The sequence below is a fragment of the Haliaeetus leucocephalus genome, unplaced genomic scaffold (assembly GCF_000737465.1).
Source record: "Haliaeetus leucocephalus isolate CR32 unplaced genomic scaffold, Haliaeetus_leucocephalus-4.0 Scaffold880, whole genome shotgun sequence".
Lineage (NCBI taxonomy): Eukaryota > Metazoa > Chordata > Aves > Accipitriformes > Accipitridae > Haliaeetus > Haliaeetus leucocephalus.
This window is the reverse complement of record NW_010973316.1, coordinates 1783949-1810063: the sequence shown is the minus strand read 5'-3', so window position 1 is coordinate 1810063 and position 26115 is coordinate 1783949. Positions and strand designations below refer to the sequence as shown.

General features: G+C 39.2%; 1 protein-coding gene across 1 annotated transcript in view; it reads left to right on the top strand.

Moving 5' to 3' along the window:
- Positions 1 to 26115, top strand: part of ZNF804A (zinc finger protein 804A) — a 156348-nt gene that overhangs the window by 107016 nt on the left and 23217 nt on the right. The window contains exon 2 of the mRNA XM_010583228.1: positions 11670 to 11813. Coding sequence (XP_010581530.1) covers positions 11670 to 11813 — 144 coding nt within the window. The remainder of the gene's footprint in view (positions 1 to 11669; positions 11814 to 26115) is intronic.

The window sequence follows — 26115 nt, the reverse complement described above, 5'->3', positions numbered from 1 at the left end:
CTTTTTAACAAAAATGATTAGTGGGTTCAGAAATGCTAATTTTATATATGTTCCACCAATGATTCCTGCTGGAAGAGCCTGCTGTGCATCCAGCAGTTTCTGTGGCATGGGGCATTTGTCTGCTGTTTGTTTTCTTCAAGGCAGCTGGAGTTCCTTTCAACTAAAAAGGGAAAACTTTTGGCTGGGCAGGGATGGCTTAGGGCTAAAAAGAATTGAATAATCCAAGAATATGAAGCCTTTGAAAAAAAAATCAGCACTCGTGTGCAAGAAATCGGTTTCTTTTACCGAATGCCTTCAGCTCATGACTAATGCTGGCATCCCCTCAATATACGTTTCTATCTAGCGTGTTGTGCCATTATTTCTCTCTTCCACTCTTTTTTCTAGTGGTATCAGAAGATTCTTGAGCCTCAAGGTCCTGCTTCTTCCATAACTGGTGAGCAGTTCACAACTGTAAAGCAACTTCTTTGTAGTTTTATGGAAACCTAAAAGTGCATGTTTATCAGGCAGATACAACATTAGGAGGCTTTGTTTTTAGTTTTGGTTGTTGCACTCATTTCTTTTGGACCTTACACTTTTGCTATTAGCTTTGGTTCCCCCTGTAATAGAGTTGGGTCAGTCTTGGCCAGTGCTCTCACTTGTTCCATATCTCATGCAACCATCCTGTTGTTTATTCTGGCATGGTGGTGATGGGGCTGAACACCGCTTAACTGGATATGTGAACTGATTCAGGTTTTAATTACACATACTTTTTTCCCCTGAAGAAGTATTTTTAACCTAAATCAGCTTGCTGGTCTAAATAAATGCATGTTCCTGCAAACAAGTGTGCTGGCACTGAGGAGGAGTAGCTAGGCACAGAGGAGAAGCCTTGCTATTGAGGAGGAGGTGCCTATAAGGTACCACCTCAACTTCTGGGGACTCTAAAACTGTCTTTTATATTCTGTTCAGAGTCCCTAACGCAACGGGAACCTACAGGCACTGCTCTAATGCAGGAGCAGGAAGGTTAGTAAGATACATGGAACACCTTTTGTTCCGGAGTTTCAAACTGGTTTCTGCAATGTCCCTGTTACTAAGAAAAGTCGAGACAAGTGTTTTAGCACTGCTCACACAGGGTTTGTGGTTAAGCGTCTCCCTCTCTTATCATTGGTCTGAATGCTGCAGTGTGTGACGGATTGGCAGAAATAGTCCCTTGAACTTCAGTCAGATCTTGGTCTCTAGTCTGGTCCTGAGCTTTTGTGAGTGTATATTGAAAATGTATTTAAAAATGCGTTTCTTTACCTAACAGCATGACAACATGTCATTCTCTGCATTTTTGCTCAACTTCAGGGGTTTTTGACAACTTGCTATGCAGAAAACAGGACAGAAAATGGAGAAAAATGGAATAGTATGACTACGGATCAGTCTAAATGTATTGTTTATGCAAATGTGTGGGTTTCAGTGTGATATTTTTGAGGAAGCTTTGACTATTTTGTGGACATGGCTCATTTTCTCTGTATCTCTTTAAACACAGTTAATGATTATGGGCAATGCCGGGTAAATGCTTCCTCTGCGTGTTCATCTCACAGTGAAAGGTGCCGCTTGTACAGCACTGCTGGCAGCAAAGCAGTACAGAGCACGCCTGCAGTGCCGGTGCTGTTGTAAGAGCCTCCCTGGAAATGTCATTGGTGGTAATGGCCAGTCATTTTTAGGTATTTTCCATCAGCTCATGTACAGATACTGGATGTAAGACATTTGAGTTTGGCTATCTTCATTGCAGGGCTGGCTGTTATTGAGCACTTGCCTGGGTAGGTAGACAGCAAAGAGATTGGTAAAAATGCTCTCTTGTGCCTTTTCTATATCTGACACTCTCAACTTCAGAAGCATTTGCCCAACAATGTCTCTTGACACGTGGCTGTACCACAGTCCTTTGTTTTCTCCCCGTTTTCCAACACAAGAGTGAAAAGTACCAAATCAACCGAAATCTTTCCTTCTCCCTGTTGGCCAGGAGGTGGAGTTAAAATCTGGCTTTTATGCACTTAGGAGCCTTAAGTGCTATTTTTATTAAGCTTCTGCTGTCTTTCAATTTTATTGAAATTATTGACTATCAACTATCCAGCTGTATGGCCTAAAGTCTTCAAAACTTAAGTATTACCATTCATATAAAGTAGCTATTCTCATGAGTTGCATCTATTCAAATAACTTTTTGTATATGTGAGGGACATAGCAACGATAAATGCTCTGTTTGCCATTTGTTTCTCACACAAATAAAGTAAGAAAAACTCATTAAAAGTCATTGGAAAAAAGGTATTTGCCATGGGTCATTGGTTCCTGTGCTTAGTATATAGACTTTTGCTTCAGTTACTCCAATCTCCTTTCTTTATCTCGCCCTGCCGCAATCTCCCCCCCCCCCCCTTTTTTAACCTAGGGTCATTCGGAAGTTTGCAACATTTACATTTTCTGTTATCTTTTCAGAGAAAACAAAGACCAGGCCCATCTCATCTCAAAGATGCTATATCTGGGTTTAAGACTGCAATAAGGTCACTCCTAATTTAGCTAGTGTAGATCTGCCAAGGTAAATCAGGGCTCCTGCAGGGCTCATCTCGTACTTCGGCAGTTTACAAAACAATCTCAGAAATTAAAGAACAGGATCTTCAAAACCTGTTTGTGTGTTGGCAAAGCACTGTTCTTACAGTCTTGTTTCTCTTTCTCTAGGTAGCATTACTGTCTTTTCACTTAGACTGAGCATCTTCATCACACCTGATTACTGCTTGTGAAGACTATTTTGCATCAACCCAAAATTAGAAGAAATTTTTAGAAGGGTATTTTCAAGGCGTTTTCTCTATGGCAAATTTAAACTTAATTCTGTTTCCCATTAGGACAAACTTTTTCTCTGGGCTTCTGAGTAAAAAGATTTATTTGCATTATTTAAAGTTGCCAAATAAAATTATGCTTCTTTTCTTTTTTTTTTTTTTTTTTTTTTTCCCCATACCCTTCCTCACTTTTTTGTCTTCAGATGAAGTCTTTTTCTGACTGTGGTAACACTGAGGATTAATTTTAGGAAAATAATTATTTACTGCATTATATTGCATCATAATGCAAATCTTAAGCTCATACATATTCATAATTAAATTCAGGAGAGTAATTCCTAGTGGGTTTGGGGGTTTGTTGTTGTGGTGGTGTTTTTTTTAGCTAAAATTACAAGTACATCGGTCCAGCCCTACAAGATGTGTTCCATTTAACAGTCAAATGTCTGTGTAGGAGATACTTCTTTCCAGTGTGATAAGCTGATACAGACCATCAGGTATATATCAGAATAGACTATCCTTCTGGTTTGCAGCTGAATTGTTTCCTGTCTGCATCCAGGATTTGCTGGGCAGACACACAAACCTGCCTAGGCGTGTTTCAGACCTGGCCCAGTTCTAAGGTCTCTTTTTAATGGCTGGGTATTTAAGTGCTTGTGGCACATAACTTCAAAGCACGTAAGGTAAGACTAGTCATGATGGGTCCCTGAGGCTATAAGAAGGTAGTAAATTTGCATGAAAAGGTTTAATGATCTGGAAAGCCATAGTAAAATGGAATCAGTGAAAGGGTCTGTAAAGAAAAATCCCTGAGCCTGCTGAGGGGATTTCCAGGACCACTTACTTCCATAGGTACCACACGCTGTTCAGCAGCACCCTGCTCCTAACACATTGGCTGTGAAAACTCGGTGCACATGCTGAATTTAAAATAGGGTTTGAAACTTCCTCAGCAGGGCAAATACAATGCTCAGGGTTTGAGACATTTATATTTAAGTAACAAAGTTTCAGATTTGTTTGAGAGTAGAACAGATTGCAATTTTAACCAGCCATGGAGAAGTTGTGTTTTTGAGAGGGATGGGAGAGACACATCTTTACTTCAATTCAAAGATTATTATGTACCTTTTTGCTTTCCTTCAAAAAAAAAAATCTTAAAAACATAAGCAGAAAAGAGAAAATACAGGAAAAATAGTGCTTTGAAAACTTAGCAAAAAAAAAAATTCACTATAGAGGATCATGATAAAAATCTTGCAGAATAAAATTTATTACACTCAAGCACAGCAGCCGAAGCTAGGAAAACTGAACTTGATAATCACCAAGAACTCTCATCCTGAAAATACAGGTATGTAGATTTTCATGTGTAAATTGTCCCATAGATCAATCACATGCTCAAAATGAAATATATTTAATAAGATGGGGTCCAATTTTCTGTTTCCCTGATGCCCCAGCCAACTAGTGGCAACTTTTCCTAGACCAAAAACTAACTTCAATAAATTAAAGCTTGAAGAGTTCTGGAGCAACTTTTTAATACATATTAGTAGTAGCTGGTCAACTGGCAGTCAGTTAACCTGACGTGAAATAAATAAACGATTTGCCCTGTCCTTTGCCCTTTCTCGGGTACTGACACACCCTTACAAAAGATGTGGTCATACCCCTTGGGTTGAGGGCTGCCTGGCATGAACACTGACATTTGTTCCACTGCTTGGTTTTCATGCTTAGGAGGGGTTTTCAGTCCATCTCCAGGGCTGCAAGTTCTGCAGGGTTAAAAGGCCCTTCATTTAGTTTAGTGTGTCTCTGGAAGGATCAAATAGAAAAACTTGATTTTCCCGAAGAGTCTAATTACACTAGACACTTACCTGTCAATGAAATTGCATTAAGTAGCTATGAAAATCTTTAGATGTCTACATGCCTGCTATAAGGAAATTAAATGCCAAAAATCAACCCTAGGATGTTTTAAAATCAAAATTCTACTCTAATTAAAGTCTGTGACTGGACTAGTTAACACAGAAGAGTAAAGGAGATTAATACCAGGCTCCTTCCCTTGCTTGTCATTAAACAGTGATGAACATTCAGTGAAGAAGATGCTATCTAGAGTTAAACCTTCTTTCTTTTCTACAGCAAAACCTTCTTCAGTTCTGCCTTGTATAGATGGAAGATTAGTGGTAGAGATGGGGTAGATAATTTTTTTTCTCCGTTGTAACTAGACCTGTGCTTTCTCATAAGCACTGAAGAAGAGCTCCTTCATAATGCTAATATCCAAGCAAAGATTTGTGGCCAGCACTCTCACCTTGTAAGTGCATGCTCTGCCCAGAATTAGGTTTTAAAGCACTAGAATAAATAAATAGTTCTATAGACCTATGCACAACAGTTAGTTTTAATGGCAAAAAAAACCAATCAAGTGATTTTATGAGTCCCAGTTAAAGTAATTATACAGTGTAAGTGCTTTAAGTAAGTTAATGACACAGACTAATCTGATAACGGATTGCTGTCTCATCATAAGCTTCTTTTCAAGTTAATTCAATCTTAACATTGCAGGACCCTGTTCTGCTGCATGGCTTTGCTCTCCACTGAGTCCAGCTCTGTCCCTGTTCACGTCCATCTCCATTTAATGCAGGGGGTGCAGAATACAGCTGTTTGCATCAGTAGGTGTATGGTTAACAAATTTGGGGTTTCAAAAAAATGAGGATGGCATTAGGAAGCAAACAGCACTAATTGCAAAAAATTTTGCTATTTACTTCTAATTTCACTATGTTATTTATCCTAATGCTAGGGTGTTTATCTGAAATACTGTCTGTGTGTTCATTAGGAAGCTGAGAAACCAGTTTTATAATAATTTGCATATCTTCAATAGCATTTTCAAGTACGCACATAACAATACTGATTAGCTCTCTTGTACATAATAAGTGTTTTGGTTGGAACTGGTTGTCTGCAGGTAATCGTGAAGAGAAAATAAAGGTAGGGTGGGTTTTTTTCAGCCTCTGATGTTCAGTTAACATAGGGGTCTTCAGGGTACCACTTCTTCCTTTGGCCCATCGTCATCCAGCGCAGTGAAACAGTGGGGTCATTGCTGGTGGAAACTCCTTTGCCTGAAAGGAGACTTTCAGAAGGGATCAAGAAATCAAGGAAATACCATCTGATGTTCGTGGCCTTGTGAGTTTTAGGCCTCTGTCACATCTCACAGCTAATGGGAAAGTTTCAGGTAAGGTAATCAAAAGATCTGCCAGTATTCTTGATATTTATTTTCCCAGCTAGTCTCCTTGGTATGAAGCTGAAACTCACTATACACTGCTTGGAAATGAATTTGTTAAGATCAATGAGTAATTTGATCAGTGTATCTAATTGTCTTTTGCTTTGGTCTCACTGCCTTGATAAGGACAAGAACCTTATATATAATTAGATTTGGTACTAGACTGCATTAATATTATTCATTTATTCTATTTTTTATTTCTTCCTTCAAGTGTATCAGTGGATGATGTATAGACTGCTTACATGAGAAAAAAGTGATATGCAAAGATACTAAAAGAAATTATATGTACTAAGTAATACCAAGATTGATAGCAGAGGAGATGCTGGTAAATTGTACATTTTAGTTAGTGAAATCTGCTTCTTTGTACTGTCTTTATAATACCTAGTAAATATTCCAGAAACTAAGGAATCCATTGTTAATTGTGTCCACGGATATCGCAGTTAATTGACTGTAGAGAATTGTGCTCTTAGGCTATGGCTGATTTTTCCCTTGGTTTTTTTTTCTTTTTTGGTAACAGCATATTTTTAGGCAGATTCTTTCATATAACTGCAGCTAATACATAGAATAGTTTTGCCAAATCAAGAGTATTAGCTCGAGTTTTTTGACAATGTTCAAAATACAATTTTGCCGTTTGTTTGTTTGTTTTGTTATTGGGACAGAAAAAATGTTTTAAATTTTTTTTGTTGTGCAACAAGGTTACACTGGAACATCTGTCAGGCCTAATGTGATCTGATCCAGAGGATCAGACCAGAACAGTCTAATCCTCTCTGGGATGACTATACCGGTAAATTATCCTGTAGAAGGGGTTTATTTCTGTAATACATTTTACTTTGCAGTGACTGCAGGCCTGACCCTTTTAAGTCTACAGTAAATGCAGAATAGCTTACTGCAGTAAAAGGAGCTCACATTTATTGTAAAGTAAGAATATTCACACTGGCAATCACCATGGAGTAGATAATGTATTACACTTTTACATTCTTACTTTTTTTTTTCCTAGTTGACCTTTCTGCAGACAGTAGAAGTATATTCCTGAAGTGCACTCCATAAAAATATCCACTAGGCTGAGGCATCCAGTCAGCTCTCCAAAGTTACCTATGTAAAGTGTTTAATGTTTCTGTAGCTTGCTTGCTTTCTTTTTCTCTCCTATAGTGGGAGCAGAAAGTCCAGTCTAGTTAGTGATAGGTAGCCCCTCTGCAGATGAAGCCCACTCTTAATCCAATTTATCAGACATTTGCAGTAACGTTTGCCCAGGCTTAAGGCTTTGGAGGATGGAGAAGATGGATTTAGAAAAATAAAGCCAGCTGATAGATGTGATCACTTACTAGAGTTCTTTCATATAAATTATGAAAAATAGCTACAGTGAATTATAGCTGTAGGCTTTCAGATAATAAGCCTTTCAGGAAAAAAATAATGAAACTAAGTGACACTCAGTTCTGAGTTTCATTAGCAAGCTGAATCATAATTCAAAGTTCTTTTAAAACTTCCAGGATGGTTTGCAAATCTTGATGAAATTGAGACTAAGCTTGATCATATTTAACCAGTTTAAGTGAGTTTTTTGGCTGCTACTTTTACTCCAGGAATATTTCTCTCCAGTAAGTTTCTGGGTAATTTCTGTCTGCAATCCATTGCCCACTACTATCAAAGTCCAGGGACTGTAATTTTTTACTATCAGTTTTTGGGTAGTTATCCCTCATCAAAGTCAATAAGGCTTGCGAAAGCCTCCTCTTCCAAGGTAGTAGTCCTTGCGAAATCAATAGAAATAGCCCAGCAGGCAGAGAACCAGCAGCCTGGATTCTCCTGTTTCCATTCCCCATTCATCCTTGAAATTGGACTTTCCTCGGCTCCCGATGCCAACCAGCAACAGGAATTTATCCTCAATCCTGACACAGTCCAGGGGATCCCATGGCCGCAGAGAATCTCCTGAACAGTCTCCATTAAGGGTTTTATTAAGGGTTATTTTGTGCATACATGTGCAAGACAATAAGCTGAAGTCTTGGAAAGGACTAACAAAGATGTTTGGAGAGGTGATTCAATATCTTTTCCCACCAGATTAAAATAAAATTGATAAATCTCATCTGGTAGTCTTAGGGGCTGACATGAAGAAACTGCCTTTTTTTTTGTGTTTCATGATTGTTTGAAGTGCAACACAATGCAAAATTTTGTAAAAGTAAACATTTCTGTACTATTTCTTTAGAAATTTTTGCTGCAAATATATTCCTGTTGCAGATAGATACTTCACTGCCCACAATTAATAGTTAATGCTATTGCTTATGCTTAAATTCCAAAGCTGGTACCTCAGCCATGAGGTTTGTTAATGGCCATTGCTGCCACTGAAGAAACATGAAGTTTCTGAAGTCAGGTGAAGTTTGGTAGTTGGATAGAAACATCTCCTGCCAGCAAAATATTATACAGCAGCAAAAGATTTAGGTAATAAAGGAGTTCTGTAAAAATGTTGGTTTAGTGCTCTACTGTGATTTTTAAAAATTCATATGTTAAGACTTACTACAAAAAGGATTAGGGTAGAAAATAGAGAATATTGATACAGTACTGCATGTCACCATGTTATGTATCGTTTTATCATGTCTTCTTTTGGAGGCTGTGAAAAGAACAAGCAGAAGCGATGAGTGGCCTTGATATAAGGAATGCCTGAATAAACTAGAACTATATCATTCAGAGCGCCATACCCGAGAGACAGTGTGGTAGGGGGCGTATATAATTATGAATGACCCAGTGTCCTGGGTTCAGCTGGGATAGAGTTAATTTTTTTTTACAGGAACCTGGGAGGTGGGGGGCATAGCTGGGGCAGCTGACCTGAACTGGCCAAGGAGCTATTCCATACCATGTGACATCATGCTCAGTATATAAAGGGGGAGCGGGCCGGGGGGTGGGCTCTTCTTTTCGGTGGGGGAAGTGGCAGAGCGTCGGGTCCCGGGTGGTGAGCAGTTGCACTGTGCATCACTCTTTTTGTATACTTTTTCATTAATACCGTTGTTGTTGTTGCAATTTCTTTGTGTTGTTCGAGTAAACTGCCTTTATCTCAACCCTCGAGGTTCCAGGTTTGGGTTTTTTTTTTTCCTCCCCTCCGTCTTCCCCCCATCCCACCGGAGGGGGGCGGGAGGAGTGAGCGAGTGGCCGCGTGGTCCTTTGTTACCGGCTGGGCTGAAACCACGACACCCAGTCAAAGGGAATAAAAAATGGGTGTTTATGACCTTTTCCAATATGCAACAACTGAAACTAGCAGAACGCAGCTGCAAAGCAAAGGGAACTGTTCTTAGTTAAGAGTCACTTTCCTTAGTTGTACAGAATGAAATCTTATCCAGGTTCAAAAGGTTGACGTGATTCAATACAGCCATTCCTATCTTCCTAAGGTCAAATACTTTTGGCTCTTTTGTCATTTAAAAGTCCTGTTTTTCCCCTCCCCCATGCATGATCAAACTCCTTCTACTTGCATCTAATTTAGGTGATGTGATAACATTCTTTACTTTCCTCTGAAACTGTGATGTAATATTGTAATGTAAAATTAACTGTACCCCTGAAGGAACCCCAGCTGAAGGTTTTCAGTAGTAGAAACCCTAAGATCATGATGAGGTTTTATTACTTTGCAGTAAAGTTGTTCATGGGGTTCCAGTGTCTCTGCTCCATTAGGATGCATCGGCATGTCAAATATAATTGCACTCAGGTTAGATTCTGCTATATAATAAGTATACGGTTTAAAAAATGGTGCTTTATGTCAAGAGGAACACCAGTGAAGTTATGTAACTTTATTCAAGGTATTATGCTACATTAGTAACTCTTGCAAAATGTGCTCACGGGTTAATCAACAACATGGTGTGAGATCTTTATATAAAGAAAAATTATTATTCAATTCACCCTTCTTGTCTTAGAATCCATTGTGTTCATTGTCATCCTTCACAGATGTCACATATATTTCAGAGTTCTGATAATTCCCTTGAATCCAGAATTGTCTTTTTCATGTTTAAAAAAAAACAAAATTAGGTGACATCCCTTTGTAGACTATGAGAATTACCTTTAAAGAGTTTCAAGGGAGTACATCTCCTTAGGGTCTCTATATGCTGTTTCCACTGCTTTCGTAAACATCGGCATCTTGGTAATAATTGAAGTGGTTCAAAACCTGTAGTTTCTTACTACTTGATACCAAGAACTAAGTGCAGAGTTTCCAGACTAGGTTTCCATACAGCATAAATGTATTTCAAAGTGTAAAATACTGCTGTTTCTTGAAATCAAATGCTAACTCACTTTGGTTTTAAACAAAACAGATTTTATGAAACATCATTTTAGAAATGTGTGAATTCTTCACGTGTCAGCCAGTATTCAAAACAGCACTCTAAAGTGACTTTTGCAGTTCTTTTAATGGAGAAAATTTTGATGAGGGGGGACCTCAGTTTGGGTATGCATCAACAGTGCTTGCTAGCAGTCCAGTCATGCTGAATTATATTTAAAGTACTATTTTAAATAAGTACTTTGTGGATAGAATTCTAATTGTATGACTATTATTCCTCTCTTTTTTTTTAGTAAACATCATTTTAATGAAAATATTCTAATCTGATAAACATAAGTTTTCCATTTTAAACTCCCTGAAATATATCTTGGAAGTGTATGAGTCCTAAGCTGTGAAAACTGCTAGCAAATAGGGACTCAGTTTTGGGTGTTCCGAGTACGAGATCATCTTTTATCCTAATCTAACCGAACAAGGAAGAAGACAGAAACAAGGGGAATTTAGGGTCCATTCCAAAGAGCTCACAGTGATGAAATTTTGTGAAACAAATCAAAAGGGGTGTATTTTCTTAAACAACATTTGCTGTATTTGGGATTTTAGGGTGTGATTCTATCCCAGACAGGCTTGTCAAAAGTGGGAGTCATTGCAGTGAAGTTACACATGTTCAGTGTTTAACTGGTATTAAACTAATTTGAGATGGCAGACCATTTCCATGCTGTTTTAGAACAGGCCCTGTTATCATCAATGTATTTAGGAAATTAATAAATATTAGTTGTATATAATTTGCTCATAGATGATAAGGAAGGTTGTTTGTAATGCTTTTGCTAATGTAAGGTAAATCTAGATGTGCTTCTGTCCTTCTAATATCGGATGACAAATAACAAAGCTATGGAAGATACTCATTACATCTCAGCTATGAAAGTGTTCCTCATGTTTTCGTGTGTACACATGTTCAAGAAGGACCCAGTAGGGTTACTTTAATTTTGCTTTCTTTTTAGTAGGCATACTTTCTTGTAAAAGCCTGATAACTAAATTATTGCAGTTTGTATCTTCATGTTTATTCTGCTTGGGTATATTACCTAGATCTTTGGAGCAGCAAGTCTTGGATTGAAATTAACTCGAAAATAGCCTTCAGCATGATAAATATTTGTATTTAGACAGAACCTGGGGAAATCCTTCTAGCCTCTGACAGAGCCCCTAAGGGGAGCTGGCAACTGTATAGCAAATTGAAGTATGCAAATCTTAAGCCTCGCAGCAGATACAGTAAATATGTGCAGTGTAACACAGCAAATATGTGAAGGCTTTTAGTTACAGAGGTGTGTAAATGTTTACAAATATGATTAACTGCAGAGCACAAAATCCGTTTGCAGCATCAAAGGCAAAACTAAAATTACTTTTTCCCACCCCCCTCCAGGATTATGCTGAAAAGAAAAACACGATAGCAAAAGCTCTGGAAGATCTTAAAGCCAACTTCTACTGTGAACTCTGTGACAAGCAGTACTATAAACACCAGGAGTTTGACAATCACATTAACTCTTATGATCATGCTCACAAACAGGTAAGAGGAATCTGCTCACTACTACAACTTAGTTTCAGGTAGAATAATGAAATAAGATTCCCTTCAGGTGGGCTTGGAAATCACAGTCGAGTTGTGTCCGAGTTTCAGGTTCTGGGAAGCAAAATAGACTGGTTTCTTAGAAACAAATCTTAACATGAAGATTTTACAGTCAAAAATTCTGAGATGGAAAGAAAGGGAAATGTGAACAGTTAAATTGTGAAAAGGAACGGTGAATGATGAAAAATACGATTACAAGCATAAAGGTACAATTTCCTTGTTATCAGTTTAATTTTGCATGTAAATAAATACTATGGTATACCTAAGAGGTGACTTACTGGGAAGCATTTGTTGCAACAGATGTGAATAGGTAATTTGACATCTCTTTGGTAACCAGCTTTCTTTTAGTGCAGATACAGTTTTGAAATGGGCTATGATTTTACTTAAATGCATTGAATATAAAAAAACCTGTGGTAATGAAAAGTTTCTGGCTCAGCTTACAATAAGGTATGTGTTAGCTTTAAAACATTGATATTTACATTTTTACCACCACATTTTATCACCGCACCTCCAAGTTGCATGTCCTACTTTGGTAACATGAAAGCAGTGCTTCTATATAACAAGAGATGTAATGCATCCCAGTGCAATGTCCTGGTCTCCAGAGGGGTCAGGACTATGTAATTCAGAGGAAAATACAGTGCATCTTGACTCCACCGAAGAGATATGTCATGATAATGTAAAGACATGTAATAAGTGTACAGGAAACTTCTACTTGGTACACTTAGCTGGTAATTATTATGTGTTTTTTTTTATTTTTTTTTTTAATCTGGTGAAATCATATGGTTGTGGATCTGGATTGATTGCTTTTCATTCTAACTGAATCTCCCCTTGTCCTGTAATTCTGCTCAGGGTGAACGTAAATGAATTGGTACACATGTTTTATATCTGTATTATGTAAGCCAATGATTTGCTTTTCTTTCCTTCAGCACTTCTCCCTGAAACACTTCCCTCTCTCTCTCACTGGTATTTTTATTTAGCCCATAATTTACACTGTCAGCGTGAGTGTTAGATTTAGTTTTGAGAAATATGGAGATGTGGACCTCTGCAGCAATAGCAATCTATGAGAAGCTGGAGGGAAAGATATATTAGATAAGAAATTAACAGGTAGCTTCATTGCATCCTATAGATATTTATTATAAGCTGCAAATATTTTTAGTTAAAATACAGCTGGAACTGATTCTTCAGGTGTTATGTTCACACAGCAGCACCTCATTGATGAAAGGCAGGAAAAAATAAGTGATGGGCAGAGTCTTTGCCACTTAAACTCTCTTAGGATTTTTATTTATTAACTTTTAAGGGCTCTGAAGCACTTCTAAATAATGAGAAACTGAAGGCTGCAGTGTTCATTCCTCTATTCAGTATTGACAAAAAATTGATTTTGAAACTGAGGTCAGGTGTGAGACTGAACAGAGACTTGTTTCCAGTGATTCACATAGTTATTCTTGTTTTCTGATGGCTTTAGACAGGAGATGGTGGGCACTGCACCAGTGACTGGCGGAACATGGCAGATCCCACCTCTCCATCTTTTGTGTAGGGGGCCTGTGTGTCTGTGTTTGCCTGTGGCTTTGTGGATGTGTTTGATGAAACACAGGAAGCCATCCTCTTCCTCTGTAAGACCTCCGCAACTCTAATCTCCCTGGTAGGAAATCAGACAAAAGTTTCTAGTTTTCCAGCAGAAAAAGTTGGTTGGATGCTTGTTTGGTAAAGGAATAATTTTCTGTAATACTACTGGCAGATAAGACTATTGATTCCTGAGATTAAAACATTAAGTCAAGTTTAACTCTTCTGGAGCATTTTTTGTGGTTGTTTCTACTGGTGTTACAAAGGAAAAACATTCCTCTTCCCATATTTCAAGTGAAAAAGGGGGCAGACAGCATGTGCTGCAGCAGAGGCTCACTCAGATTTGCTCAATTTTCAAGGAACTTCATACTATGTGCTTTTTTTTGGTTTACTAAGTGTGCTAGAGCCATTTGCAGGTGCTACTTGTTGAATGCTCTGATTTTGTCTTGAAACTTCCTACCTCAATGGCAGAAGTTTTCCAGCAGTTCAGTAGGGGTGAGAGAAACAGATAGTCTGTCTTTGGATTTTGCTTCATATTTTCCTCTTTCTCCCTTTGATCACACCTTTCTACTAATAATGAATAGGTAAGGGGAAGCACTTACTAGAAGAAGTTTCCCATGATCCAAGAATAGTTGTAAACATCTGCAGCCAGTTCAATTTCAGTGATCCCAGCAGCTGACAGTGGTTTCTATATGATTAAACAGATGAAAGCTCTGCCTAAACCTTAGTTCATCCCAGCTGTTCTGAAAAGCCATATTTAATCCTAATTGAGCACTCTGTTATCACACCATCTTAAGCCGTGGGATGGTTGGTCAGAGAAAACATTCATAACGGCTCCTGCACCTCAGTTTTACTGGAGAAGATTTTCTTTCCGTTGATTCAAAGGTTGCTAGCACAGAAAATTTACAGGATTTAAAATAGAACGTTTTATAATTATGTGGTTTTCCTCCATTGTATGGGGGGCCCTGTATTGTCAGGGGTTGGTTGTGTTTTGATTTATTTTGTCTTATAGCTTGTGAACATCTGCTTTGAGATATTATGAGATCCTTTTGACTGGTCCAGAGGGAAAGGATAGGAATAGGGCAAAACTAATTTTATTTCCTAGGACCTGAAGGAGTTCAGACCAGTGTCGCAAGATCTCCACTGCCTCTGTTAGTGTTTTCTTGTTCTTAGCTTTGACAATATGGTTTGGAGAGCAATATCTGTAGACTTTATGAAATACTCCTGGAAAAGCAACTTGAAAGCAGTCAGCAATAATGGAGAAAAATGAACTCTTTTGTTTGCTTTGAAAGCCTAGACCAAAAAAAAACCCACAAAAAACCAACCAAACCCCACCAAAATATAATGCAGGTGTCTTTAAAAAGCAAAAATGTTCTGAGGTCAGAAAGAAATGTAACTAAGGCAGAACCACTATTATTTAATATAGTAATGAGAGAATTGCTATTTGGTGATGATGGTCTGTAGTCATGGAATGCAGCTTTTGAGACCCTGTCGCGTCCCAAAGTTGGAGCGACTCAGGTTCGTGGATTTCCTTTGTCAGAATTAAGGTGAAACGACACCAGGGGAGTTCAAACAACAATCAACATTTATTCAACCTAGCTAACTCTGTCCAAGTACACATGAACTTGTTAATATGAACCTTGCAACATGTCATTAAGCCGCTGTTTGAGAAGAGGAGGGAAGTACAGAAAAATGAAATGGAAAAAGGAACATGAAATGTATCGGAAGGAGAGCCCTCCCATTGAGTCACGAAGTTCAGAGCAGACCCCTTGCTTTCTGGACTCCTTCTCAAACAGGAGCTCAGGGGCGGCTAGGTCCACTCCTAGTCTCAGACTTGGTCAACGGTTTATGTTTCAAAGGATGAGGTGTAGGGACTGTGGAAAAGAGAGAGAGAGAATGAGAGAAAAAAGAAAGAGAGAAGAGAAGGGTTTCACCAGTCCTGGGTCCAGCGTTGGTCCAGCCAGCGTAGAGATCCAGTTCCAGAGGGCGCGCACTGAGGATTTGTTCTCTCCTCTTTTATAGTGTGTTAGCTGATGATCTCAACATGCACAGTTCCCACACCTGGGGTTCACTGGAATCGGTAGCTTTGGCGGGGGGGGTGTTCATTGTGGAGTTGCTTCTCTTTTCCTGCTGGTATGACCACTTAAGATAGAAGCACAGTCCCAACTTCCATGGGGCCTTCTTCCTCCAGGAAGGCATAAATTGTGTTCCTTCTCCTGGTCACTCAAGATAAGGAATTGGGGCCTTGGAGAAGTGCGTTCCCACCCTCCATGGGGCCCTCTCCTCTGTCCACATTGTCCTGTTCACAAAACTCCAGCATTTTTACAGAGGCCGTTTTGTCCACCAAAGCTCTTTTAGCGGATGTTTGAGACATTTGAATTTGTCAGACCGTCACAGACCCATGCCAGGACTTTAAAAACATCTGTATGATGCAGCATTTCTTAAGCATTTGGAAGTGCGCAAGGAGCTCTCTGAAGTGCTGTATTCATGCAGGGTGAAAAAAATCCTGCCCGTGTTCCTCGAAATGCTGCAGTTTTGATAAATGTGGCTGAGTATCAAGTAGAAGGCTCTGAATGACCTTCATCTCGTAGCCTCTCAGTCAGTGAGTTGTTTTGTCTTGTTGGTGAAGAAGACTGGATCACACAGCTAGGTCCCTTACATCAGTCATTCCTCAAGAGACTTTTGTTGCTACAAGAACAAAGTGGTTTTATTCCTGTATTTGAAAGTCTTCCTCTCCGTTCCAGAACTTCTGATTAATCACCTAATATCAAGGCAGCGCACTCAAGCTTGGTGCTGTTTCCTCTCCCAGGAGTACTCTTCCAAAGATCAAACAACACCAACAACAATGACAACGATAAAAAAAAGTGTGATGAAAAATAAAATTAATAACCCTAATGTATTTGCATCTAGATATGCAAATACAATCAATTAAGTAAATTATAAATAGGAATTTTTCCCCACAGAATCAGAGGTCATTTCTCAAACTGTGTCTCCCTGGATGAAAATGATCTCCCTGCTCTAAAATGTATTTAAAATTGTATGGAAGTACTAAAGCACAAATTATGCAGGAAGACTAAATTAGTAGGTGTCTTCTTTCCCTATTACAGACACGGATTTCTCCTGTTTACTTTTTTCTCCTCTCTACATGTTTTTCTTCTTTGCAGATTTATTAGGAAATCAATGCCAAATAGGTTAGAGAATGCCAATATGTAGCCAATTAGAAGTCCGAACTTTGAACATCTTTATGTGTTCAAATAAATATTTCACGGAAAAAGGAATTCCAAAGTGGAAGGGTGTGGTTAGGCATAACGATAATAATAATAAAACCATAATTTTACTAGAGGTATACCTCCTATGAGGTATGAAGCGTATAAGGGATAAAGTAAGAGCGGTATAGCACACATGGGGATGCCAGTATTCTCAGCAAAGATAATTGGATCTTATCAGCTGGTTGACTCTAAAATTTAAAAACAAAGCAGCAAATCTTTGTAGTCATCATTACAGCTTCTTAAAAAATAAACCTCATTGTAGAGTTACTCCCTCTTAAAAAAGAACAGATCCCATCTCTTCTACTTGGTTGGCACCTGCAGAGGGTGCACTGCAGTGCATCTGCTGGTCACGAGTAGGTCAGCTCAGGGCACTGCAGTGGATCTGCTCACAGGCCATCTGCACCTTCTGGCACAGCCAAAGGGTTTATATCTGTTTGAAGGGAAATGTGACATGTACTGGGAAAATTACAAAGTGAAAGAAATTAACTATTTACTGTGAGCCAACAGTATTTTATGTTGCATTTTTCAGGCCTGCTTTTTGCAGGTTGGGTTCCGCTGGAGCTCTTGGAATCAGACTAAGACAGAGACAACATGTTGTACACCATCTTTGAAATGTAGAAATAATGATTCTCAAAAAAGTGTCATCTTTTAGAGCAGTATGTCAATAAAGAGCTTCATTGTAGTACAGGATAAAACCTTAAGAGCTTCAAAAACTTTCAGAAGATTTGCTTCATAAGCAAAGTAAATGTATAGTGGGTCAGAGTTTTGGGGATGTTCACCAATAAGAGATTTCTTAAAAGAAGAATATTAAAACATCTGTTTCCCAAGTCTTAAAAGTATCCCTTCCTCTGGAAAAGCTGGAGTTGGTTACCAGATAGAGTAAATGGTGAAGGGGATCACAAGGAACGATGCAGAGCAAGACAGCGCTCCTTTTGTGATGTGTGTCCAGCTTTACTGGGGTATGCTTGATGAGACGTGGAGGCAGAGGCTGAGGTCAGCTGCGCTCAGCTGGGTCCTGTCCCCTTGCACCGGTGGCAGCCCCGGTGTAGCTCAATGCAGCCTAAAATGGCGTTGCATTTTGCTGGACCTTGCTGCGCACTGAGCCCAGCCAAGAGGGACGCTTAAGATGACAAAATGGACAGGAAGGCAACAGTGACAATTTATGGCCGTGAAAATCCCTGAGAGGGATAAAATAAATCACTTCTTCAAGCACCACCTAGGCTGGTCTTGGATCAGAAAAATGCCCATATGGATGTCTCGGTGCCAAGCTCACGGTGTCTTGTGTGAGTGAGGGGGTGGCTGTATTTCTGCAGGGCGAGTGGGGATGGGCAGCAGGAACGCAGGTGCAATGCCAGCTGCTTCGTGCCCTTGTGGGGCATGCCATTGGAGGGAGCTTGTGGGACACAGGAATGTGCTGGCACTGTCATTTTTCCCATTCCTTACGAGTGAAAATAATTCTTTGCCATACATTTCAGTATTGCTCTTTATATTTTTCTCTTCTTTGTAGTGAAGTGATTTATCCCATTTACTATCAGATAGTCAGGATTCTTGCAGCTGAATTTTCTGGAATGGAGAAATTTTATACTCCTTCCATTAGTTCAGCTTGTTTCTCGCGTTAGAAGAGAGTAACATCTCAGTGTGTCCTTATGGGCAGGCAGTCTTAACTTTCCAAATGTTAAGCAAGCATAGATGAGGATTTCACCATTTTAGTTTGAATCGATCTTGTGTAGCTTTTTCTTACTGTTATTACTGCTTTCCCAGAATGTAACTTGGCATCTCTTCCTATATGTCTTTTTTTTTTCCTCAGGAGAAAATAGTCATATTTGTAGCCTTTTTAAATATTGAGGGCACATGAATGAATGTTCAGCTGTGCATTCATATACATATGTATTTTTGTAACGCACATACAACCATGAAACGACCCCCTCCTCTTCCAAACACACACTGCTCTCTCACTGTATTTCAATTTTTTTCCATGAATATTGCATTATTTAATGGTCTTTTATGGTTGGATTGGGGTTTGTTTGGTTGGTTTTTTTAGTTAAAAGCTTCCTTTTAAGTTTTATGGATTTAGACGGACAGTAATGCTAATAAGGGTCATCACCAGGCCTATTAATTATAGCTCAGTACTGCTGGTAGCATGGGAGCAGAGTATTGCAATAGACTTTGTGCTTCCTTTCTCAATTCCTTTAAAAAAAAAAAAAACAAAACAAAACCACAACCAAACCCACCACCCCCCTTTTGCTGTTACCCTGAAGAGAAAGGCAGAGTTGCCAGCATGACAGGACCACCCTGGGCCACGAAGGAGGAGGGCAACAGAATGAGGATCTCTGCTCCTTTGCAGTATGAGGATGTGTCCGGAGCCAACGCCGGAGAGAAGTGTCCAAGGGGGAGCCCGTTTCTGCGTGGTAGGCTGCCAGGAGGGTGGCTTCTGGGGTCATCCCTGCCACCCTGGCTGGGTGATTTGGGGTAGGTTTTGGTGTAGACAGTGTGAAGCGCAGGGAGATGAGCGGGAGCTGGAAGGCTTCAGGAAAAGGGGAAATATAGTCCCATTGCATTAGGGCACAAAGCCACTAGAAAGTGTTTTGTTGGTCTGTTAGTAATGCATCTGTATTGGAAGGCTGCCAATGGTAGCCTTTATTCTGCTTTACAGAATGTATTTTAAAATTAAATAGTTAAGTTTGGTTCTTTATGAATATTTCAGTATATTTAGGGAGAAACTTCACACGTTTCCTGGATGAAAGAAAAAAATTATCTATTTTCCTTCCAGTTTTTATTTTACCTATAAAATTTAATCCTAGAAATTGGCTTCTTGATTGGTATCAGCATAAGAGAGTAGTTAAGCACTCGTTAGCTCAAAACTTGTACTGATAGGTTAGATGAGGATATTCTTGAGTAAAATATTAATACTGCAAAATCCAATTTTGTTGCCAACGAACATTCTGTTTCCTCATTACCCAAAAAGATGTATCACTACGTTCCTGCCTTAGTAATTATAATAGAAAAGATACTGCATAACATTTTCTGGTTTTCATGTTTGGGAAATTCTGTTCTATAATAATGTTTGATTAACTAATTGACTTATTTTTTCTAAAAAAGTAGGTTTAGAACAAACATAATTACAGTAGAGAAGTATATACCCTATTTGTCCCACTAATAGCCTGCAAACAGAATATTAACCCCATGCACTTGACACTTCTGATTCCACAAGGAGCCTGTTCTTTAACACAAGAGTAGCCTTACCCAGCTGCAACCCTTCCTGAGTTTAGAAGCTCGGTATTTATCCTCAGTTCTTTAATTTTTTGTCTGTTTTGGATTATTGCAGTCTTCTCCTTTCTGTCCTTTTCAATATCCAGATCAGTCTGATAACCTGAGAAACTGCTGTTATATTTCCATGCAAAAAAATTACAAATTTAATTCAACCACGGTGTATTGATGGGGAGAAAAGATTAAAAAATTGTGTTATACAAACTTGGAGATCAGATGATAGTTTACCTATCCCTTGCTTTGTTGTATTAGGCTATAGATCAGCTAAGCAATTATCTGGAAGAAAAATCTTGGGTTTTATTTTCATTCATTCTTTAACAGAATCAATCTCCCAAAGTTAGTTTAAGCATTATTATGGCTGCAAAGTTCAAACCAATCAACAGAATACCTTTTCTGTAATTTTGAGAAATTCCAAATGTAGTTCCATTGCTGTCCTGAAAGTAATCAAGTAGAATATAGATTAAGTGTAAGTAATGGATAATATGAAAAGCATTTTGTTACTCCATGGTTTTGAGCTGTCCATGATTGTAGAGAAAGTGGTATTTACAGTGAAGTTTTACATTTTCTCAAGTGAAGGAGAAACTAATATGTTGCTAGTAATATATTAAATTCTGACCTCTCAAGGTGAATCCTTTTTTATGACATTAACGTTATTTAATTTGCTAAAACAATTAAGTGGTGCATGTGGATGGTTAGTACTCCATTCCTGATGCTGCAAAAACCACCTTATAATTTCCTATTTCCTACCAAAAAAAAGTTTCAGGATATTTTTTTTTTCCTTAGGAGCTCTGCTAGTATTCTATTTGATGTCCTACAGCTTGTGCATTCTGGTTTACGTGTGAGAGTTAATTCTTCATTGGGAGGAACCACACAACCTTTTCAGTACAAGTCACAGTAAATCTTAGGGTAATATCGCAGTCTTTGCTGATCCATGCAAAATCAATCCTTCATTCATTTCAGATAAAGCTTGTTCTTTTTTTTAGTGGCAGTTCTGACCTGTTGATGAAACATAGCATTGCAATCAGCGTTGTCTTTTGTGAAGGGATGTGACAAGACAAACAAACTATATGGAAGTGATAGTGGGTTTCCCCCAAGCGATGATTCCTGCTCAGTCTGCACACTAGGAGCAGTAGGACGTTGGGACCTCTACAGAACCAGGGGTTAACTTACAGTACATCTAAGGAAAGGTTGTATGCCTTGAGCAGATGACTAGTGCTGTGGTTTCTTTACGCAGTCTAATGCTACTGTAGAAACAATGATTACTGTTGTTCTGCATATTTGAATTGCAGCTCAGTAGCAGCTTATACAGAAATGTCTTCAAGTTCCTAAACTGCTCTAGGAGCGTTCAGCAAAGTCTAAAATATGAACTCGGGTTCCTCTTCTTTTTTCCACACGCAGTCGATGCGGTCTTGGAACAATTTAGCTGCAGAGCCTCTTCTATGTTTGTGGTTGTCTTTGTGGGTTTGAGCTGCAGTGGTTAGCTGGTTGGCTTTTGTTTTGGCTTGTTTTTTAACTACTGCTACAGCTGCAGCTGTCCAGTAAAGGTCTGAGTGACTCCCTAATTTAAACTTTCCCCACCCTCACACTGCAAATGAATGAAATAAGGCAGACTTAAATATGAGCTCTGTGAGCATTTGAAGGGACAGATAAGGCGAGCAGGAATGCAGTCCCTTTTGACCTCTGTTGGCAGGCAGGCAGGCAATAGCCCTCGTTTAAGAAGGTTTCAATAGTTAGCGGAAAGGAAAGCTAGAAGTGTGCCCCTGTCTTCAGCCCCATTCGTATTTTGGATTCAGCTGAGCCTTTTCCTTCATCTCAAGGATACCATACACTGTTATTCCAGTAATACCTCCTGGTTTCTCACTGTGCTTTCACCTGTGCTTGTTCATGACAAACATCCTTGTGACAAACCTGAATTACTCAGTAGAGGACCTTTCGATTTCTTCTGAAGTCTCCATGTGTGGCAGAAGAGTAGTGCTTCAACATCAAACGATTGAAAGTGTTGAGGTCTTCTGGTTGAATAATTTGTTTTATTTTTTTAAGACATTCAATCTGCAGAAGGCAATATAAATACAAGCAGTCTACGTGACTGTACCTCCCTTTTGCAGGCATCCTTCTCTTTCCTTGAATTGTCTGTTCCAACAGCATGTTGCATTTTGTCTTAAATTAGAACTGACGATACCCATAGTATACTGTAATATAAGTAATAAATAATATTAATTCAAGTTCATTCATGATTAATGCTACTACTTTTTAATGCCCATCTTCTCTGATATGACTTACTGCTGTTGTCTTGATATGCAGTCTTGATATACCTACTGATACCAAGACAGAACACAAAAAGTTAGCTCTGCACCTGTAACCCACCTTCCCATTTCTAGCACTGAAATTCAAGAAAATCAAAGAAAGAATCTATTAAATTAAAACCTCCACCTTCTTTAATGCTGTTTTTTATTTATTTATTTTTAACCATCTTTTTTGTATATTTTTGTCCAGCTATTAAGTGCTTGCTCGCACTTGGCATCTGTATGTTCACATCTGGTACAGCATCTTCTTGTGTTACCTAATTTATAACTACAGAGAGATATATCTGCCTACAAATTGCTTGTAATGAGAGCCAGAAACAAAGCAAGAGACTCACAGTGATAGCATTGAAGAGAAGGGTCACAACAGTACCAGAGGTTAGGGATCATTATTGCAGACTCCCTTAAGGATCAGGTCTTCTCCTCATCACCTCTGTGCATCTTCCTCCCCTACTATTATTGTTGTCCCTCTTCTGTCTGCAAGAAAAGCAACTGTCCCCCTGGACAAAGGGGGCTTTTGTGGAGGCACACTGGTTACAGTGAGCGTTGCAAGAGCAGCGCACTTGTTTAAGGATACTTAAGGTTATCAGTAGTCTTTGTCTCATGGAGGAAAGGTGTGGAATGAGACACTGCTGTCACTAGGTATAACAAAAAATGGAAGGCTATATTGATTTGAAAATGAACTCACAAATGGGACAAATTAGAAAAAAGTAAAATAAGTGAATGAAGCGTTAAAATTATATTTATCAAACTCATCCTTATTTGTTTTCACTCTCTTTTGCTAAGCAAGTATTAAGCTTACATGAATGGTTCTCTTTTTCTTCTGTTTTGTGAGACGGAGGACGATGCCACCTCTTCTTCTGTCTTGTCTCTCTTTGCAATCCCACTTCCCTACCCCAGCAGGAGACTTTTCTGCTATGCCATCTCAAGACTCCTTTCTTGCTTAATGAATCTCTCTTTTTTTCTTTTGTTTGGATGTGAGTACAACACATGCTACTTATGTGGGTTACTTCATTTTCTTCCCTCATTTGTGCCCACAGTTACAAGATTAATACCCCAATTAACATATTTTCCTGGCATCAGCCTACTATATAAGGTTGGTCAAAAGTTATGTATTGTACAATGAGAAAGATATTAAAAATACTAAGATAAATTATTATAGTCTACCCATGAACATTATATGCTCACTGAATAAGAACATGGTTGACTCCTAACCTGTCTCACATCTGCTTTGCCTACAGAAGCTCTACCTCTTCATTGAGCACTTGGTGTTTGCTTTGCACAGTGGAAGCTCTAGTCTGAGTTACTCCTTAGTGACCAACACTGCCAACATCCTCAATAGGCCAGACCCAACATAACTGAGTTCAACTTGGATCTCAAAGAGCAAAGAAGGTTTCTGAGGGGCAGGCAAAATCACTGGGGGATTAACAGTTTAAAAAAAAAATACAGGGAATATTTACAAGGAGATTTTTGTGTTTAGATGCTTAGAAGTATGTCAGGCCTGAAGCAGATGTCCATCCACACCATGCCAAAATTCCTGCAAGGCATATGCTATACCCAAGCCTGTTTTAGGATCCTTTTTCTTTTTTTCTTAACTCAAAATCTGAGTGAGGAGGAGTGGCTGTCTGAGCAAAGCTCTTGTAACAGCTAAGCAATAGGATTTGCAATAGTGAGAGCTGGGCAGCCTTAAAATGGCTGGTGTTGAATAATGTCACTTATGATGATGAGGTGGGGGGTTACTTTACTTAATTAATGCTAGATAATGTCTTAAATGATAACTAGTCTTTTCCAAATGACTCTACGGGTAGCAGATTTTCTTTTCAAGCACCGTTTGGGTATCTTGCTTTGGCTCTGCATTCGTGCCCGGCTATGAACAAAGGGAAGCTAGAATAGCTAATGACTCATCTCTCTGCTTTGCTTAGCAGGAAGATCAACAAGGCAAAAATAATGTCATATCATTTTCATTAAGCAATAATGAGGAGAAAAGATCATGTATTAAAAAGTGCTGGGTTTGGAAGCTTTTTATTCCCTCAGCTTAAGAAAAGCGTAAAATTCCAGGTTTATGTCCCCATTTGAGTACAGCTTCACTAGCTGCTCATCGTGTGATGGAGATTCACCCCTACAAAGGGGCTTCTGTGCCATCCTATATCGGTATGCACAGAGAGGATTGACTCCTTTGCAGATCCCTCAAGTCACTATCTGAATTGGAGATATTTGATCTGTAATTTATTGTTAAGTAGGCAACTGAGAATAACAGGGGTCAAGTAGTGTACATAACTTTTCTTGGTCCACTGCGGAGGGTGAGCAATTCTGCAGGTGAAGCAAACCCAGTTCGTGTTCTGATTATTATTTTTTTTTTTTAAGTGGAAGGAAAGAAAAGCAGAAGCACATTTCCAAGCCCGGTTAACTCTTGGGGTGAGCCTCACACAAGCAAGGTAATGGCTCTGTGCGCTGTGCACAGAATTTAATGGTCTGAATTTAATGGGGAGTCAGAGCGAGGAAATGAGGGCAGACGGTGAGGTCAGGGAGGGAGTGATACCTTGCCTGCCCCTGACTTATTGAGGGGAGAGCTCATCTTCCCATGGGAAGCAGCCGCAGGTGTGCAGGAGGCTGCTCAGCTCTCTGCAGTGACAGGCGCCCCGAATAGGTGCCTGTTACTCCCCAGGCAGGGATTGTGCGTAGCTGGAGGATGTAAAGAATTGGTATGGTGTGCCCTCCTGAGCACTTCACTTTGAGCACTCATTCATATGTGTGCGCTTTGGAAAATAAAGAATAAATAAACAAAATACACAGTGCTCATAAAAATCTAAAATATTAGTCACTTCTGGGAGCACAGATGATTTCTGCAAAGTAAGCTGCCTGGTATACTGCTAAGGAAAATATTCTCTTGTCCATTTGTAACTGCTGTCATTGACAATAAAATTGCTTGAAATATAAAATAATGGTAGTGTGTTGCCTACCATGACAGAAACTGTACAAGGTTTTGACCTTTAGTATGCTTTAATGGGTGCTCTACAGAGGAGATGATACTTCCATTTATTAACTTGTAATTGTCCAAAATAAATCTTTCTTTTTTCCCTCCCAGTAGATTGAAGCCTAGTATATGTTAATTGTGCTGGCTTTTCTCCTGGCCTGACACCTTGACAGCTCTTTCAGCTTTTAAAAGTTATTCCCTTATGAAAACTATACCTCTACTGGTTATTCTCCCATAATGGCCTTGCCACTCATCTCTTCTGTGTTTTTTAATTCTGACATCAAAGTCTACACTTCGTGTTGCCCCCTGACAGGAGAGTGTTCTCTAATAACTAGCGGTAGGTCTGTGCTCCCCGTTTTGGAGAGAACGCAAAAAAATTAAATCTAGCATTTGTTTTGCAAGTGTACACCTGGGTTTACGCTCTTGCTTTACTAAGGCTCAGGTATTTGCTCTTCGTTAAAGAAATGAGGTTGTACAGTAAACTGATTTATTAGCTATACCACCCAGTGCTCTAATCTCATCAAATCTCACACTGTGCAGGACTAGAGCATCTCATAATTTCTAAAAAAAGACCACTAATTAACATTTATGTGCTACAGGACATGATGGTACTTCAACGGGTGGCACTTTTTCCTTTGAGTCGGTATCGGAACAATATAATTGTGTTGCCGGAGTTGCTGCCTTTGAGATATAAAACCGAGATCTTGACCACCATGATAATTGAAGTTCCCAGACTGCTTTCTTAGGAGTGCGGGTGGTAACTCTAGTAGTGCACTGGCCAAAATCCAGGCAGGTAATTAGATTCTGTTACTTTAACACCCCCCCCCCCCCCCCCCCCCCCCTCCCGCCATGCGAGCGCCCCCATTCTCCTTTTC